Genomic DNA, 17,398 nt, shown 5'->3' with positions numbered 1-17,398 from the left:
AAGTTTTTCTTTGCCACTTAGACTGTCTTCAGTGCTAGTATTTTAGTAGTTCATTACTAATTTTTTATTATTGGTGCTGAAGGCCGAATATTTTTGTATTTCTTTGTATAAGAGGATATTAAATTGTCACATACTAACAAGGATAAGTGATATTTTATAATTTCTTTAGATAAGTCAAAGGACCCTTGYTTCACTTAGTGCAAGAAGAGGCAAAACTCAGCTTCTATAGGCAACTGTAAAGCCTGAATTTCTCAGCTCGGTAATAGAGAAAATATTACAAAGTTAAGCATAAATGTACCATATGAAATAACAAGTTTTTAATAAATATCAAATAACTTTTTTTAAGTTTTTTTTCTTTTTATAGCATCCAGGTAATCAGGATTTGAAAGAATTTGCATCCCTATCAGAAGCACAACCCAAGATAGAGAAAAAAAGTAGCATAGATGAAGGCTCTTTTGTATTGGCAGATCCTCCACTTAATGTCCAGAGTGTAAAAGCCTATGATGACCTCTCTGAAAGTGGTTTTAGGTAATATTTTTTTTTCAATTGAAGAACTCCAGTTGATCRTAATTCCTCAGCCAAGCAGGACATCAATAAGAGAGTCCTACTATTATGACATGCTATGTATATAATTTATTTTGAGTATAAAGCAAAATTCTGATTTCACATACCTATCTTTTACAGCTGCATGAAATAGGCTGTTACTTTGCTCTAAGTTATTCTCAAAACAYGATCTGTAGATGTTAAATATATCCTCTTTTTTAAGTATCTGTATAAGTTAGTTATTCCACTGGAACGTTTAAGGTGTTCTTTTGTAAACTGTGATGCCTGTTACTAACTTGATGAAAGGAATACAGATTTTTATTGTGCTTCATAGAATTGCATGACATTGTGTCTTCTCAAATACTCGACCAATTTTATAATACAAAATTTTCAGGAAATCATAGGTATTAATGATTTTGGTAGTTTTTTTATGCATATATCACTTTTCGTGACATCCATAAAAAATCTTAAGTTCTCTCTTAAGCACTGTTAGCATTAACAGTTTGCAAGCTGGAAGTTTTGCATATTGTCAGATCTTTGTTATAAGAGCTAACTTTTTATAGAAATTCAAGAGTGAGACCTAACATTACTTTTGTGATACAAAAAAGGAGATTAAATATGTTCTATCAACAGACWTACCCCTATTTAGAAAATGATGTACTGGTGCATATGAAGTGATTTGTTTATAACATGATTTGTTTATAAACATGATTGTTTATAAAGTTAGTAATGTGAAAATAGAATCAAGGATTCTATTATAATTTATATCAGTTTCTCAGATAATTCAGATAAATTTCACTCTCTTCAGTGTAGTTTTCATTATGTTGAGAGTTCACAATATTTCTCCCCATCCCTGGATTTGTAATCTAGCTATGTGCATGTATGTGCATATGAAAAAAATATGTGGAAAACGGAGTAAATATTTGTTAATACCTTGAATTCCTCCAAAGATGTAGAATCCACAGCATGAAGTGGTTTGTGGTATTTCTTTACATCTCACACTCTTACAAGCAAAGAAACAAAAGATCTTTGGTATTAAGATTCTAAGGTACTGATGTGCCTGCAAGAGCGTTTTTTTAAACAAAGGAAATTTCTGCGAGGGAGATGAAAATAATCTTAGCTAGATATTTTCACATCCATGGTGCAGTTTATACTTTCCATTTTCTTTTTGGTAAATTGTACRTGTTGGTTACATTTTCCAGGATACAGCCATCTGAAACAATTAATAATTGCGTGAATAAAATATTCACACAATAAATTTATTCACACAATTGTGTGAATAAAAAAGTGTGAATGAAATATTACAGCTATATCAAAAAGTAAGTCTTGGTTTCAATGAAACTCAGAGAGTAATTTTTTGTGAACACTGATTATATCACACCAGTACTTACTTATGCTACATTTCTACAGTAGCCTGCAAACTGGGAGGAACAGTATGCTTGTACTGAATCAAATAGTTATCTTATTTCTATTTTTAATTGCTTTTTGTAATTCCTATTACCAGAATGTCTACAAAGTCAAATTATTTTAAGAAGGAAATTAATCATGAGAATTATTCTGTGCCACATATGATTGAAGATCTTAATGAAGAGGGACCATTTCTTCMGGAAGAATTAGATGCAAAATCAGAAAGTAAAGGTTTGTTTTTATGATATGTCCTTTTAGTATGGTCTGACCTATTAAGTGGTAAGAGTTTTGTCTGAGTAGGATTATATGTTTCTCTTCTGGTTTTGTTTGTCCCCCTCCCCCCCCCCTTTTTTTTTATTTAATCAGAAATGGAAGAAAGCTTTTCTGGTTCTATTGAAATTACTATTTAATCAGTTTTAGATTCTAATTAAATTTTATAAGTTTGCTTTCTCAATGCTTTTTCTGATCACTTTTGCATTTATGTATTTTTTTTTAATATAGAAATTTGGTATAGAGACTTTGATTACAAAATATTCATGAAGGCTATGTAAAATATGATTTGAAAATTTTAAGAGTTGAATGTGCAGTTAAATTCATCATATTCCCACTCTGAAAACTTAAGATAGTTTCAGAGAATAAGCCTTGTTTCTTCTGGCAATGTATCATCTACTAGTAATAATAAACATTTTGAATTTGCTGAAAGGTGTCTTAACCCCTTTTTCCTTCTTCAGAGGGTAAATAAACGAATGTGACCAGTTCATCACATAACAATGCTGTATGTCATGTAGTTTGCTGATTTATAACTGTGTTTGTTTCGTAGAGTTCTTTGAAGAGCCATTTGAAACTCCAAAAAGCTCTACYAGCTCTGTCAGGATCAAACCTGTAGAACATGAAAGAGGAAAGGCAAGTTATCATCTTACATAGAACTTATCCCTACTTAAATCAGGGATGAAAGTCGCAAAWAATTCAACAATAGTAAAGCTAGATCTTCTGTGAGCACTTCTGAAAAATTATTTCAATATCTGTAAAATATCTGTAAAACTAAATCTGTGTATGCCTATATAAACAACATATAAAAATACATTATTTTATATATATATATATATATACATGTATGTGGCTGTAAATGCACATATACATAAACTGTGATTAAGTAATCACTTTACTATTTGTTTGTTTTTAAGTTAAATATATAAAGCTGTTCTTATTTGAAAACTTAATCTAGCTCTGTAAATGAGCCTTCTCATGCATTATCTTCAGTCATAAGTCTCGCTTCTTGGAGAYTGGCTGTGGGTTATTATGTTGAAATGTGAACTGCAGTAACATTAGTTCACTTTCCTGTGATAATCTAGATTCAGTACACTTAATAGAATTAGAAAAAGCAAATGCATTATGGTCTTCATTTCTACCATGCATTTTGCTTYAAAACAGTGAATGTGTGATCTGTAAAATCCTGAGTTTGTTCTGGTTTCTTAATTTGTAATTAATTTGTTTATCATACGATTGTTTCCATGTTTTTGTCCTCAGCACGAAATATAAGGTTAGTAGAATGTAATTTCAGGACTGTATGGATACAAATAAAAAAAAAACCCACACAACTCATTATTATGACTTTTTAAAGGCTGCTCAGGTTAAATATTAGGATTTCACCTGTATTTCTGTATGTCTAACTGTCCTCTGAAAAGTAGGTTATTTAATTCTATTAGAATTTTTTTGAGTGGTGTAACGAAAGTGTATTTGTTATTAGAATAATACTTTATTGAAGCAGAAGGGTAACAATGTCAAAAATATACAAGTTCAGATGCATGTTTTTATATTCCAGCCMGTCCCCATTTCAGATGTAAAATGTCCACAGGAAGACCAAAGGGTGGAAAAATCAGAGAAAAGAAAGGCTGAACAGAATGGGTGAGAGGTTGTTCTTGTTTACTTTCTCTGTTAACTTCATTTAAAAAGTTAACTAGTTAACTAATTATTGAAATTCAGTCTAGTCTGTGTGGGTTTTCCCTATTGTTTATAACAACAAACTCAGTTTGAAACAAAATTTCAGTCACCTTCTATTTCACATGTACCCTGACATATTTTAAATAGCTTACCAAGATGCTGGGTGGGTAAGAGGTTAYATTTCATTTTAGTGATAGAAAAATATCAACTTAATATTTCAGTTAGCTTTCTAATTGAATCTACCTAATTTGTTTGTATTGATAAAACTCTTTCCTCTGATATAGTTTCCTCATTGTTCTGATATTTAGAATCTAATTTAGAATAATTAGAATATCACTAATTGTGATAGCATATAAGTAAATATTCTTCCTCTATGTATAATTTTGTTAAAAGTGGTCTAGTTTTAGAAAGACTCAGTTTTCTACTATTTTAGGCTGATATATATTTATTTTGAAAGAACCAAAAATAACTGCATGTAACATGCCYCTCAGAGGTTTCTTTGGCTTTTCTTTTTTAGGAATGAAGATTGTAGTCATATTAACAGTATTGCTTAAATTGAATTTTCTCTTCTCGGATCAAATTGTGTTGCCTGCTGTTTGTGTAAGCAGCCAGAACCTATTCAATGCTTTTGTTTGAGTCAGTTTCTCGTTGCTAGGGAGACAAAACAAGAATGTCAATATTTACAGCTAAAATTGCAATGTAATGCAGCAACGGAAGAAATTCTGATCAGTATATAATAAACAATAGTAGTAATAAATTAGGCGAATTTCAGGTAATTTATGCTTTAATTAGAATTTTTTTCAGGAGGATTTTTGTGTGTGTGTGTATACATATATAAAAATATATATACACATGTATATACATAAAATAAATATATGTAATTAAAATGTGTGCATATATATATATACGCATGCACACACACATATGCATACATAGGTACGCATATTTATAAAAATATAAAATGAAGATAAGTAGCATAGCAAATTATTTTTAATATTTACAGTATTCATATTTTTCTTTATAGCGTGACTGAAACGGTTACTGGTATCATTCCTCATTCACTCTGTTTAGAAAATGATGTGGAAGTTCTCAGGTAAGAAAAGCCTGTAATGTTTTATGTGSGTTATTCCTTTTAAATCTTCAGTCTTAAGAAACATTATGTGTAGATTTAATCATTTTCAACAGATTACAAGATATTTGCAGTTACAGTGTATGTACCTGCAGATTGTACTACTAAATAGCCTTTCCTCAAACCTYTTCATGCTGTAATCCTTGAAGGTCATGTACTCTCGCAGACTGTCCAAATTACCATATGAATTAAACATGTTGAACTAGCAGTTCAGTGCTTCAAGAGGAATGACACTCCTGTTTCCTGGTTCCAGAGAGAATCATGACAGCTCTAACCATAAAAAAGACATTATTAACTGCTTTCCTTTACATAAAAAACTCCCCAGTTTTTATAGATGTTTATAACTATGTCAGTAAAAGTAGTTGAAGATGGTCCCAATATCATTACTRTATTTTAGTTCTCACTATAGTTCACCGAAGACACACAATGTTGTTATTTTCTTGGTGGTTATTTTCCTGCATGGTTATTGTTTTTATAATCACTCACTTCCACCCCCAAAAAAGACTATGGTTACATTTGTAAGGCCCTCTGGAATGCTTTTGGTTGTAAATCTTCCATGAAAGTTAGTTGTAGTTAAATACTCATCCGGACAATGTTTAAAGATACTTTGAGGTAAGCTTTTTTAAGTGCCCTTTTCCATGTTTGTACTTCTAATGCATGCATTTTTAATATTACAATGCTTTTATTTATTGTAATTATATAATATTACTATAAATGTATATTAAGTTACATAAGACAACATTATAATTATAAACTTATATTTGTAATAGTTTTGTAAAATTATGAAAGTTATATCCAGCAGCAACTGTTATATAGAAATACTATGTATATGTTTGTATGTGTAAATAAGGAGAAATTTGTAATTGGAAAGAGGGGTCAGAGTTGGTCTCAAGTTTGGTTTCTGGAACAATCTCTRTACTATGAGCTATTTCAGTTTAGAGAAAGATTTGAAGTGTACATACCTTCAAATACCATTTGTATTGTCTCTAGTCTCATTTCCTTCTCTAGTTTTCCATGCCAGCTATTAAAAGAAAACAAAAAAAAACTTTCTCTGAATTTAACTTCTCACACCATTCTGATTGTCTTCCAAATGATTTCCTGTACATCTTCACACTTAGAACGTATGCAAAACCTTTTCAATGTTACCTATCAGCCTTTGCTTTACACTTTTATTTCTTCATGTAAACTTCATGTAAATCCCRACTCTTCTTTTTATATCATCTAAGGACTTCATCTACTTGGAACTAGCCATTTTTACCTTCTGTAAGACCTAATTATTTCTAGGAGTAATTGGAAAATTCAATATATTGTGTGTTCTGGTGCATGTTATTTTAATGCTAAAAATTGCTTTCTTTTCTGAAATTTCTTTTTTTTTTAAATTCCAGATAGACCTATGTACACTTAATTATTTAAGTGAACGTAATTCTGTCATCTGTCTTAGATCAGCTAATAGCGTCCTTATCAATTTTCCCTCAGCTTTTTGGGTTTATGACTAACTATCCCTCTTTCTGTCACAGCATCATCTTCTGCCTCTAGCAAAGGTAATGTTTCAGGCAATTGCATGACTAAAAATATCAGATGTGTCTTATTGCTTTACTATTGTTTTTGATTCAGTGTATTAGGGATTAYAAAAAAAAATTCTTACGTGCTTTCTAATGAAGATTATGCTGTGTTAGCTATTGAATTGCCCTTCTCAATTATTTTGCCTTTAAAAAAGTGAATACCTTTAAAATTTACCAATTTGATTTAAGACAACCTAGTATAGGTTTTCTTAACTCAAAATGTCTTTAATAGTTTTGTTCTTTTCCTTCTATTCTTAAGTAATAGAGAGACTTCTGTAAGTGATGGTCAGCCTTCTCTGACTGTTGCGTCAAACATGTCATGTGTTGCCTCTGATGCTTCACTTTGCACAAAAAAACAAGTCAACAAGCAAGTCTCTACAGAAGAGAAACAGAGCACATCAGAAACTGTCAGGCAGATGCTCCAGGATGAAATGTTTAAACTAGTTCAGGTGAGGGCATTTCACTGTTGAAAATTATGTATGCAGTGTAAACTAGGTTATTTATAACAAGCAAATGGAAAAGTTTTTAAAGTATTTTGTGGTTGGCAGATGTTTCCAGTTCTAGATAACTACTGTGAAWATGTATTTTAGATTTAACACATGCTTTTGACTGAATAGAATGAATGATAAAATAGCAGAAGTTTGAATGTGTTTTAGTTTGCATAACTCAGTTTGCTCCATTTAGATAGAATAGGAAAGGTTCTGAAGCTGTAACTTTGTAGCTATACTAGAAACTCATTTTTGTTAGTATATTTAAACTATTATATGTGGACTTAGATGTCCTTTCACTGTATTGAAAAAAAGTAAAGGGTTTCCTTAGCATAACTTGACTATGGACAAGTATTTATGTCTCATAAAAGAAATTCCAGTTCAGTAAACAACCACTCAAATTATCATTGAAACTATGGTATGATGTTTCTTTTGTCACCTATATTAACAAGATCTGTTAAAGCTTTTTACACTGTAAACTCTCTTTGTATCTATCTGTCTGTATCCCAGCTACAGCAAATCAACTTCATGAGCTTAATGCAAATAGTGCAGTCATCCTTTGCCAACCTGCCAAATGTCCAGCAGATTTTGCAACAGTCTCAATCTGTTCCTCTGGAAAGAAGCCAGCCTTCACACATGGCAAAAGGTGGTGACTGTGAAAAAGCTTCGTGTTCTGCAAATACTTCTCCAAAAACAGAACTGCTCACTCAAGAAGATAAAGAAAAATCTGATAAGATCTCTACTTTTGAACCAAGAAGTAGTTTAAGAGATGAAAGCAACAATGGCCATACTGAGGTAGGTATAGTGAAGTGTTAYTTGTGAATACTAATCTGTATTTGATATGTTATCATGCCTGTTAAATTAGGAAATAGTTTTGTAGTGATTGTCTTAGACAAAAAAGACTTTATACCATTTTTGTGAATATTTAGTATGCAGTTTCTATTTCAATGTACTTGTAAATGCTGTTCTGTTTGCTTTTCATATTTAGAATCATCCAGATGCAAACATTTCTTTAAACCTGTTAGAGAACCACTCCAGTGAAACAGGATTTATTCCGCCATCTCAAAACTTACCTTCTTCAGCACCTACTAAACCACTTCATCTCTTAGCTCCTTCCTCAAATGTTCAGAAAATACCCAAGCTTATCTCTACTGAAAAAAAACAGAATTACTCAAATGGGTTTTCTTTGCTTAAACTTGAATCGGATTATCATTTCAAACCACCATATTTACATCCAATAGAAATTTCATCAGCTTTTGGTAAACCACCCCAAGTGCCACGAGTAGCTTGGAGTTCATCGGATTCTTTATGGAATCTTCAGTCATCATATACACCAAGAAAACAGAGCAAGTCAACAGCACATTTGAATGCGAGTAAGTATGACCTCAAGATCCTAAGGCAAACATATGARGAGGAGAAGAGATGGGCAGAAATTGTGCATAAGGGACGTCACAGACATCTAAATCTAGATCAATATGAAGGACAGCAAGAAGTTTCATCTCAGCAGCAGTTCTCTGAGAATGTGAATATGGACAAAACACTGATCACAGAGAAGTTGGCTGGTATTCCACTACTGCATTTGCAGCTTAACCCAGTACCTAAACTTCTACCAATTGTAAGACAGCCAATTACTACTACTTTAATACCTGTTAAACCTACAACAAAGGAGACTGACTTCAGAGAAACCGTACAGCACACAGGGATATCATTACTCCATGCTGATTTACCTCAAAAAGAGAAGGTAATGGATATGATACTTTTGGGGGGGGTTTTTTTGTTTGTTTGTTTGTTTGTTTTTTTAAGTTGCAGGTTTTTTTTCCAGTTTCACAGTTTCTTACTCATCAAAAATAAGTTAATGCTTCCAGATTATGGAATTTGAAAGTATTCACTACAGCAGCCAGAAGAGATCTGGAATGAAGGTACCTTCTATTGGCTTGTCATTATGAGGCAGGAGGGCAAGCTTGGAAGTATTTGTACCAATCTTAGATTGATTCCACATTCCATAGTTCATCAGTATTAAGTGCCTTAGTAAAGAAGCTACTAACCGAAAATACTGGTGATGATTTATAAAAATTCRTAAAATACCAAGAATTTTTTTTTAATTACTTTAAAAATAGTCCTATTTTTACAGAAATGCAAATGCAGTTATTTACAGACCTACAAAGAAAGCTAGGGTCCTTTTTCAATAAGAACAGAAATGGAWTTTTAAAAATTCCACCATTATCACCCCACCCCGGTCTCCTTTATCAGTGTTTCATTTTTGCTTCCCTCTATGAATGCTTTCAGGTACCAGCGCTCATTCCACTTCAAAATCTCATTGCATTTGAGCAACGCCACCAGCATCCTACTGTGCCCAGTGCTTCCATTGGACAGGAACAAGCTGAACCTATCCAATTACTAAAAACTGACATTGAACCATTTGAAGCAAGTAATACGCAGAATAGAAAAAGGCAAGCCAAACTTTTAAAATGGATCTTCATTTTGAAAGGCTCACTGGTAACCCACACTCTCCACCTTTAAAATCAGGTGGGAAGTTCCAATCAGGAAGTGGGATTGGATGTAATTTTGTTTGAGAAGGTTAACATAGGAAATATTAGTAAAGGCACAGCAGAAGCCGTATAGCACTAGAGCATGAAGGGGCTTTTGCTTTTACCAGGAGGATAGGAAGAAGGTTTGAAGGGAAATGTTTTCAAGGACATGTTGCTTTTTAAAAGTGTTACTGCAAATGATCATYTATGCAACTAGGGGACAATTTTTCATATCTGTATATGTGATTTGAAGTGTGTTTGTTGTCTCCTGGCTATTTTACTATGTCCTGTTTCTGAAATGATTTGCCGATTACCTTTATTGCAGTATGTATTTCTTAATAGTAATTTTTTTTATAAAACAATGATAGATATTTCTATTAGTAAAATACATTTTTTTAAAAAAAATATGATTAATGAGATTAAGATGATTAAGAAATTAATGTGTTGACAGACAAAAGTGGCGTGATGAGAAACAAATGAAAGAGGAGGAGGAAAAGAAGAAACCAAGTGTGACCTTCCGCCCAGATGACTCCATCGTCAGTATTAGTGATACAGAGATGGTTGATACATCAGAGATGAGGGTATAAAAATAATTTGTTCCTTTGCTTTTTTCCATTCAGACATTAACAGGAGAAACAAGGAAGCAAACTGTAAACCAAAACAAGCGTGTCTTTTCCAGGTGYTCCATAGAAACAGTATATACCTTTCATTAATTTATTTGCATTTCCTTTAAACAGGGGATATATGAGATATAATTATATATAATGGAAAATTGATTCCAAGTTTGTTTTTTGTCTCTGGTATGAATGTTTAAAATAGGAGAGAACTTCTGCCTTACTGATACAAATCATGTAAAACTGAGACATGAACTTGTCTGTTCTCTTAGGATATTTGTCTGTATGTACACTTAAAATATAAATGTATATGCAAACACTAACAGCTAGGAAAAAAAAATAGCCTAGCAGTAATTCTAGGACAAATGTTTCAGACCTTATTCTTTTCACATGACTAAAAGACTATTTAAGAGGCATTATGAGGAGCAAGAGGTCTCAGTTCATCTCAGCTGTTTGACTGAAACTCAGAAACCCTTTCTCATGTTGGGTTTTGAATTGCACTCTTTTTCTGTTTGTTTGCTTTTTAACATCTTTGAACATCTTTTAGGGTTATCCTTGCCAGTACCAGATTTAAAGCCAAAGTGTTCACTACCCAGAATAGCAGCCTCTATTTCTGGACTAYAGCATACTTTGTTTCAGATTTTCCCAATTCAGCAAAGCAGATGGAGAGCCTTATCATTGCTGGGAGATGCTAATTACGATACAGCAGAGATAGCATGTTTCATAGACTCAAAGAAGAATGAGAAATTTTATAGTGTTATTGTTACTTCCTGCTTACTAAGAATCCCCCTCAAGATATAATGGGAAAGAATGATATATACTTAGTAATTATACTAAGTAGGAAAGAATGAGCACAGTTTAAAAAAGGGAGGGAATAGGAAAGCTATGTTATAATGATTTTTGGTTTTTTGATTGCCACTCAAAGGAAATATATTGGAAAGTTAACAGCATCAAGAAATCCTATAATTGTTTTTTTTTTGTTATAAATATATATTAGGATCAACAAGCRAAATCTGCCTCTTACCTTGGAGGTGATTTCTTCATTTCACTAGGTAAGTACGAGTATTTTTAATACTTATTGTTCTTAAATTGAGCAGATTTTTTGTAATATCAGAGGAAAATTTTATAGTAGCACAACATCAAGATGTAGTAATTCAAAATTGTAGTCTGTGAAAATAAAAGCTACAACATCATGACATATAGGATTTTTCCCAGAAAATTAGGAACTCTTTTGAAGATACACAGCAGAAATTCAGTTCTCTTTTGGGACAGTTATATTTTGAGATTGATGGGGAAAGAGCTGTAGGCACATTTAAGATCTCATATCTATTGTATGTAAACTCAGAATAATTCCACTGTGTTAAGCTTCCTTTAAAGARGTACTTTTATAATTATGTATGTATAATGTAGACAACTTTATAATGGAAAATAGATTCCAAGTTTCCTTTTTATTTTTTCTATAGGCAGTAGAAAAGAATTAGAGTATGTTGGGTGAATTTCTGTAACTGTGGTTCACAGCAATTGTGGTTCATGTGATTGATCAGAAGAACATTGTAAACAATGTTTTCAAATTTTGATTCAACTTGTGTTTTACTCTTTTAATTTTATTTGCATATATGTTCTAATTACACAAAATGTAAAAGCTTTTGTATTAACATTGACATAATCTTTCTAGCTTGCAAAAAGAGCATGCCCGTAGAAAGATTTTCTTCTTTCTATTACTTTAATTCAGCACTGTATTTAGTCTCGCTAGAGGGAAGAAAGGATCCCATTCTCTGAAATTGGGTGTTGGAGAAATACTGCCTTGCAGAGCCATATAAAAATAATAACAAGAAAGCAAAGATACATATGATAWAAATATTTTCCACTTTTAAAATATGAAACAAATTTCAGTTTTACAACACATTAAAATATTTTGTTTTAAAATTACAAGTCCAAACTCAGCTTTGATTTTAACGTTGTAAGTTTCAGTACAGTTGCAACTTTTTGCACAAGTGCAAAACTTTTCTCAGTATCATTCATAAAGTATATTTAGTGAAATAGTAAAGTTTTCTGTCAGAAATGTAAATAAAAATATTATTAGAGCCTCTAGTTTTGAGCTAGAAATATATGCATGCAGTGATTTTAATTCTTTGATTCATTACAGATAACTATTGCATGTTATCACATTTTAGACACAGTAGGAGAAGCAATTGCTACTTCAACAGACCTACATTACATGGCTTCTACAAGAAAAAAACCTTCAGAAACTCAAGATGCAAGTACAAATACTGATCCAGGTAATTGCTACCTGTCTGGACTACTGCAACCAGTTATTTCAAGCATTCCTTCTTGTTGATTGCAGTATTTGGTCAGTTTCCAAAATGGAGTAACTTTTTAGAGGAAAAAACAGTTTGTGGTGCTGTAACTTTTTGTTTCAAAAAACTATTAAAATACAAGATATCAGAATATCAATTATAAAAGTATTGGCTAAAATTAATTGTAAATCTAAAAAAATATATATTATTAATGCAAGTATTTAAGAGGCTCCATAATCTTATCTGTGAGCCATACCTGCTGTGATGTTTTCCTGGAAGCTCTTTTTAACTTGATTTTATCTACATAGATGTTAGACACTGTTTCATTTGTGGCTGAAATTCCGTATCTCAAAAAAAAATTGAGGGGGAAGATAGTAAGGTGAAAAAGCATAAACTTATTCAAATGATTCTATCAGTGTCTTTCCTTAGGTTCATCCACTTTGATTTTCTTTTTTTTTTTTCCATCAAGTGCTCAAATCATATCAGGATGTTGGAACTGATGCTGAAAATGTGGTTTCTGAAGTTGGAAAAAATCAGTCAGTTGTGTCAGTTCCTGTGCCAGGTGTGGGTTCTGTCTTTCTCTATTTTGTTTATGGATTTAACAATTTTCTTTGTACATGAAGTAGCRTAATGCAGGATATAAGATACTTAATTTACCCTATTTCTTCTTGAAACCTAATGTGAAATAATAACAATATTGTATATGAAAAGTTTGGCTGTGTATATTCTTTTTTTTCTACAGTGCAGTGGACCCAYACTTGTATGTCTGTATTAGGAGATATGTTGGTTTCTTAAGGATTTTATTGTCTGTAAGTTACACATAAAAGTCTCAAAATAATGAAATTACTTTAAATAAATAAATAAAAATTAAGTTGATGGCAGACAAACAAGAAAGACCAAAACTGATATCCTCAGGGATACTAATTCTGAGGAAATGCTTAGTCATTTTGTAATCTGTGTGTTGCGGTACATGATTGGCCAGCCTGTGTGTGGTGGCTAGCCTGTCAATGTGCATGCTGCTCCAGACTCACCGCAGTGTTGCTCAGTCTTGCAGAACTGGGCTTACTTTAGACCAAAAGGATTGAGCAACAGAATGTTAAAACAAAAATCACAACTCTACACAAAATCAAGGTCAATGGTCAGCGGATTAGAGTTTTCTACATGTCTAATAGCAATATGTTTAAGTAGCAATTTCAGTCTGAGACGAGTGTTTTCTTCCTAATCAATCATCCTTTGGTTTAGCTTGTAGAATACAAAATACAAAGTAAACATGGGGTGGGGGACTAAAGAGGATGATCTGTTTTGTTTTGTCTTTTTGTACTCCCATTTTTAAGTCCTTGCTAAACTGTACTACTTAGGATTCATTATTTAAGCATTATTCCTCTGCTAGCACAAGAGCATTCTTTACAAGCAAACTTTCCTTTCCTTTAATGTTTGACAGCATTGCTTCATTTGGAAGATTATTTTATTATACTGTGTAATTCTTTGCAAATAGTTTACCAAAGATTTTTCTAGCAAAATAGTACATTTACTTGGACCAAGTCAAGACATGGATTTTTTTTTTTTTTTTTTTAACTATTTGGAACTGACTTAGAAATTATTAACAGTTAATACTGTAGTATGTTGCTTTGGTTTTACTCTTTTGATTTTTTTTTTCTAATTTATCACAGAAATGAAGAATAATTAAATAGTAATAGATTTTGTTATATACAGACATTAAAGAAATCTGTTAAGCTACATTATTTATTTTTTAAAATTGCTGAACAAAGCTTTTCTTATCATTTAGAGAATACAGACCTGTTTCCAAATAGTTTGTCTAAAATTTCAGGGTTTTTACACTAAATAGAATTCTGACCGTTATTCTTGTCTTGCAGAATCATTAAGTGTCCCTGAGATGTTACCACAAGACATGTATTTAAACCTCCCCCCTGAGGAGAATGAGACACATCTACTACTCTCTTTGTCTGATGCATCTGAAATGGTTAGTGATCCAATGTACATATGGTAAAAATACACTTAAAATATGCTGTTAGTGTCTTGTTACATGAATTTTGGCTCTTCATATCTGGATGACTCAGTTGTGTAATACCATAGAAAAACATTGCAGTTATTCTGTTTTGGAAACAAAAAGTCTYGGCTCAAAGTGGTAAGAGATGAGCACAGGAAATGATAACAATGTACTGTTCAGAACACATACTGTATAATTCTTCATGATCTTGTTCTTGTTTAGAGTGGACATGAATATATCAATGTGATTGACATTGAACGAAGTGATCTTAAGGTTTTGCACATCATACCTGAATCTGCAGAAGAGAGGGTTACTACACAGCAAAATGAGGAGTTTGAAATTTTGTCTTCTCCAAAACTTCATCACATAGCAGATTCTGTTACTCGTACACCTCCTGAGGAGTTTAAGAAGAAAGGTAAAACAGCCTTTTTTAAAAGAATCAGAAAAGGATACTATTTTGATGATAGTATCCTTACCCCCCACAGAAAAACTCATTGCCTTACCCCGACTCAGCTCTTCCTCCTTTAGTCTTATAGATCAAAACATTTATACATTTAACATTTTTTGTGATGATTCTTACCTTCTAAAACATAATGTTATGTATAATAAGCTATGCCTACTTGCATTCAGTACTTAAATGTTTGCGCTTTGTTCTCATATGTTGGTGTGCTCTTTTTTATTTCAAGACAATCATCTCAAAAATTTATCAATCCAAGTGCAAAAAGAAGATAAAAAGTCTGATTCTGCTAGAGATGATGTGACTTGGAACATAGTATTTGAGGATGCCAGAACTTTTCATTCTTCACGGCTACCAGTCAAAATAATTGGCAAAGAGAACTTTTCAAAAAAGTTGCAAGAAATGGATAGACAACTACAGACACTTCAGAACATAGCAGAAAATATGGAGAAGGATTTCAGCAATACCAAGCAGGTGAGTTAAGGCTGCTAACCATTGTGGCTGAAATAGATTCTATTTCCTCTTTAAACTAAAGACAACATTTAGATTTTGGAGTGATGTATTTTGAAGCTTGCTTAGTATGTGTTCAGAGAATAATAGGACAGTTCTTTCACATTTAGTGCTAGATCTGTTGGCTCCCATCTTTACTTAGAGTGGGCTAAATGCTGACCAGATTGGCAACGTTCTTATTAAATAGGCAGAATATGTCCAGAAATGTTAGGCTGGAATGGTCCAAACTTCAGGCTGAGCAAGAGATCTTTTCAGCAAAGATTTCTGCCATTTTCTTCTGCAGAACATTACATGACTATTGTTTTTCTTATAAAATATTTGTGTTTTTGGCATTTTAATAAATCTAAATTTATAAATAAAAAAAGTATTTTAGATATAGTGCATTTGGATGACCTTATACATAATTCAGGAATTACTAATTTATAATTAGTGGCAAAAATATGATAAATTAAAAATTGGCAACAGAATCTGGCCCCTTAATGCTCCATTTGACTTCCTGAAAACTTCAGGTGTAGTTGGTTTTATGTGCGTTATGAGCATTCCCCATTTCACATATTTCTTCATATTACTTTGGAATTTTAATGAAATTTAGAACATCATGGGATTGACTATTCTAAACATGAGCCAGTAGTCTCTGATTTTACCTAGCTAGTATAAAAAAATTTTTTTATTAGCACACTGAAAAAAGTCAATTTCCAGTTCCTGGAGAACTGGCTTTATATGGAATGAATTCAGTATCGCTTTGTGTAATTCCACAGGATCTACATTTTATATAATCATTCAGAATGATAATGTCCATTTTTGCCTGCCCTCTCAAGTGTTCATAGAAATCTAAGGACCTCARTGTGTCACCTGCAAACAGTCTTTACACTAAGCTAGATCATTCAATCACTTACATTATTCTTTCAGGTGATTATCTAATCTTTTTTTWAAAAAAAAAATGCAGTGAAAAAACCTTGCATGTCCTCTCTTTGTTTTAGTGTTTTTTTATGTTTGGGTTTAAAAACTTCTGAATATCTAGCCCACATCCTGTTCACTGAAAATAAGCTGATTTTTCTTTTTTGCCCTTCTTTCAATGTACACCACTTTATCACCATTCCTTTTATAACAATTTCTTATGTATTAGACCATGAATTATGAGGCCTGTGCTGTGTAAGAATACTGATAAGTAAAATGTCTTCATCTAAGATAGTCAGTTTTAGTTTTCACTTTGTACTTTTCACCTTCTAATAACTTGACTTAGGAAAAGTACGGAAATACTTTTATATCCATGATATTTTAGATAAAATAACATTAGAAAACTCTTTAAATGAAAGAAGTCTACTTGAGCTACTTTTGAATAAAGATACTTCAGTAAAATACTTACATGATTCTGAGAAAAGATGTATATATAAAGCAATCTTTGCAAGAGTTTCTGCTATGTGATTGTCAGAAATACTTTGAAGAATGTATTGTTAATGGGTTTTTCTATTTCATTCATAGTTAGTGAAAATAATAGAAGAGTTTGAAACAACTGCCAGTGCAGACCTTGGTGCTCATCCTTCATTCTCTGAAAATGCTGGACTCATTGGTGATGGTATGTGTTCAGTGAACTGAAGGATAGTAAAATTTGGGTTGAAACTTGGCAAACTTTCTTTCCACTTAAAATGTTATTACAACAGATGTACTGAAAAACGCATCAAAAATTTTAAAATTRGAAGAAGTAAAATCAAAGGTAGAATATCTGAGTAATATTATGAATAATGCTTCAACAGAAATAAATTTGAAAATATTTATATACTTTGATCTTTTCCAAAACCATAATACAGAACCAGTTCTTCGGTTTTAAAGATGATAGTGTATATTTCTATTTTCTCATAAAACCAAAAYTGATGGTTGTGAGGGCTTTGCTTGCTGATAAATGGATGTGAAGTT

General features: G+C 32.1%; 1 protein-coding gene across 8 annotated transcripts in view; it reads left to right on the top strand.

Moving 5' to 3' along the window:
* CPLANE1 (ciliogenesis and planar polarity effector complex subunit 1) overlaps positions 1 to 17,398 on the top strand; it is a 57,248-nt gene that overhangs the window by 28,091 nt on the left and 11,759 nt on the right. For 3 of the 8 annotated variants that reach the window (XM_085326329.1, XM_085326337.1, XM_085326331.1), the window contains 17 exons: positions 365 to 528; positions 2,048 to 2,181; positions 2,771 to 2,853; positions 3,773 to 3,855; positions 4,916 to 4,984; positions 6,842 to 7,031; positions 7,581 to 7,865; positions 8,059 to 8,811; positions 9,357 to 9,520; positions 10,050 to 10,179; positions 11,210 to 11,264; positions 12,387 to 12,491; positions 12,979 to 13,071; positions 14,384 to 14,490; positions 14,740 to 14,932; positions 15,204 to 15,448; positions 16,967 to 17,060. In XM_085326329.1, the coding sequence (XP_085182455.1) occupies positions 365 to 528; positions 2,048 to 2,181; positions 2,771 to 2,853; positions 3,773 to 3,855; positions 4,916 to 4,984; positions 6,842 to 7,031; positions 7,581 to 7,865; positions 8,059 to 8,811; positions 9,357 to 9,520; positions 10,050 to 10,179; positions 11,210 to 11,264; positions 12,387 to 12,491; positions 12,979 to 13,071; positions 14,384 to 14,490; positions 14,740 to 14,932; positions 15,204 to 15,448; positions 16,967 to 17,060 (2,947 nt within the window). Of the gene's footprint in view, positions 1 to 364; positions 529 to 2,047; positions 2,182 to 2,770; positions 2,854 to 3,772; positions 3,856 to 4,915; positions 4,985 to 6,841; positions 7,032 to 7,580; positions 7,866 to 8,058; positions 8,812 to 9,356; positions 9,521 to 10,049; positions 10,180 to 11,209; positions 11,265 to 12,358; positions 12,492 to 12,978; positions 13,072 to 13,251; positions 13,319 to 14,383; positions 14,491 to 14,739; positions 14,933 to 15,203; positions 15,449 to 16,966; positions 17,061 to 17,398 lie in introns of those variants that run through there. The other 5 variants (XM_085326330.1, XM_085326333.1, XM_085326335.1 and 2 more) reach the window with 5 other exon arrangements.

This window comes from Rhea americana, unplaced genomic scaffold, assembly GCF_003343005.1.
Source record: "Rhea americana isolate MKP2758 unplaced genomic scaffold, rheAme1 scaffold_13, whole genome shotgun sequence".
NCBI classification, from domain to species: Eukaryota; Metazoa; Chordata; class Aves; order Rheiformes; family Rheidae; genus Rhea; species Rhea americana.
Note: the sequence above shows the minus strand (reverse complement) of the source record. Positions and strands in the feature narration are given on the sequence as shown.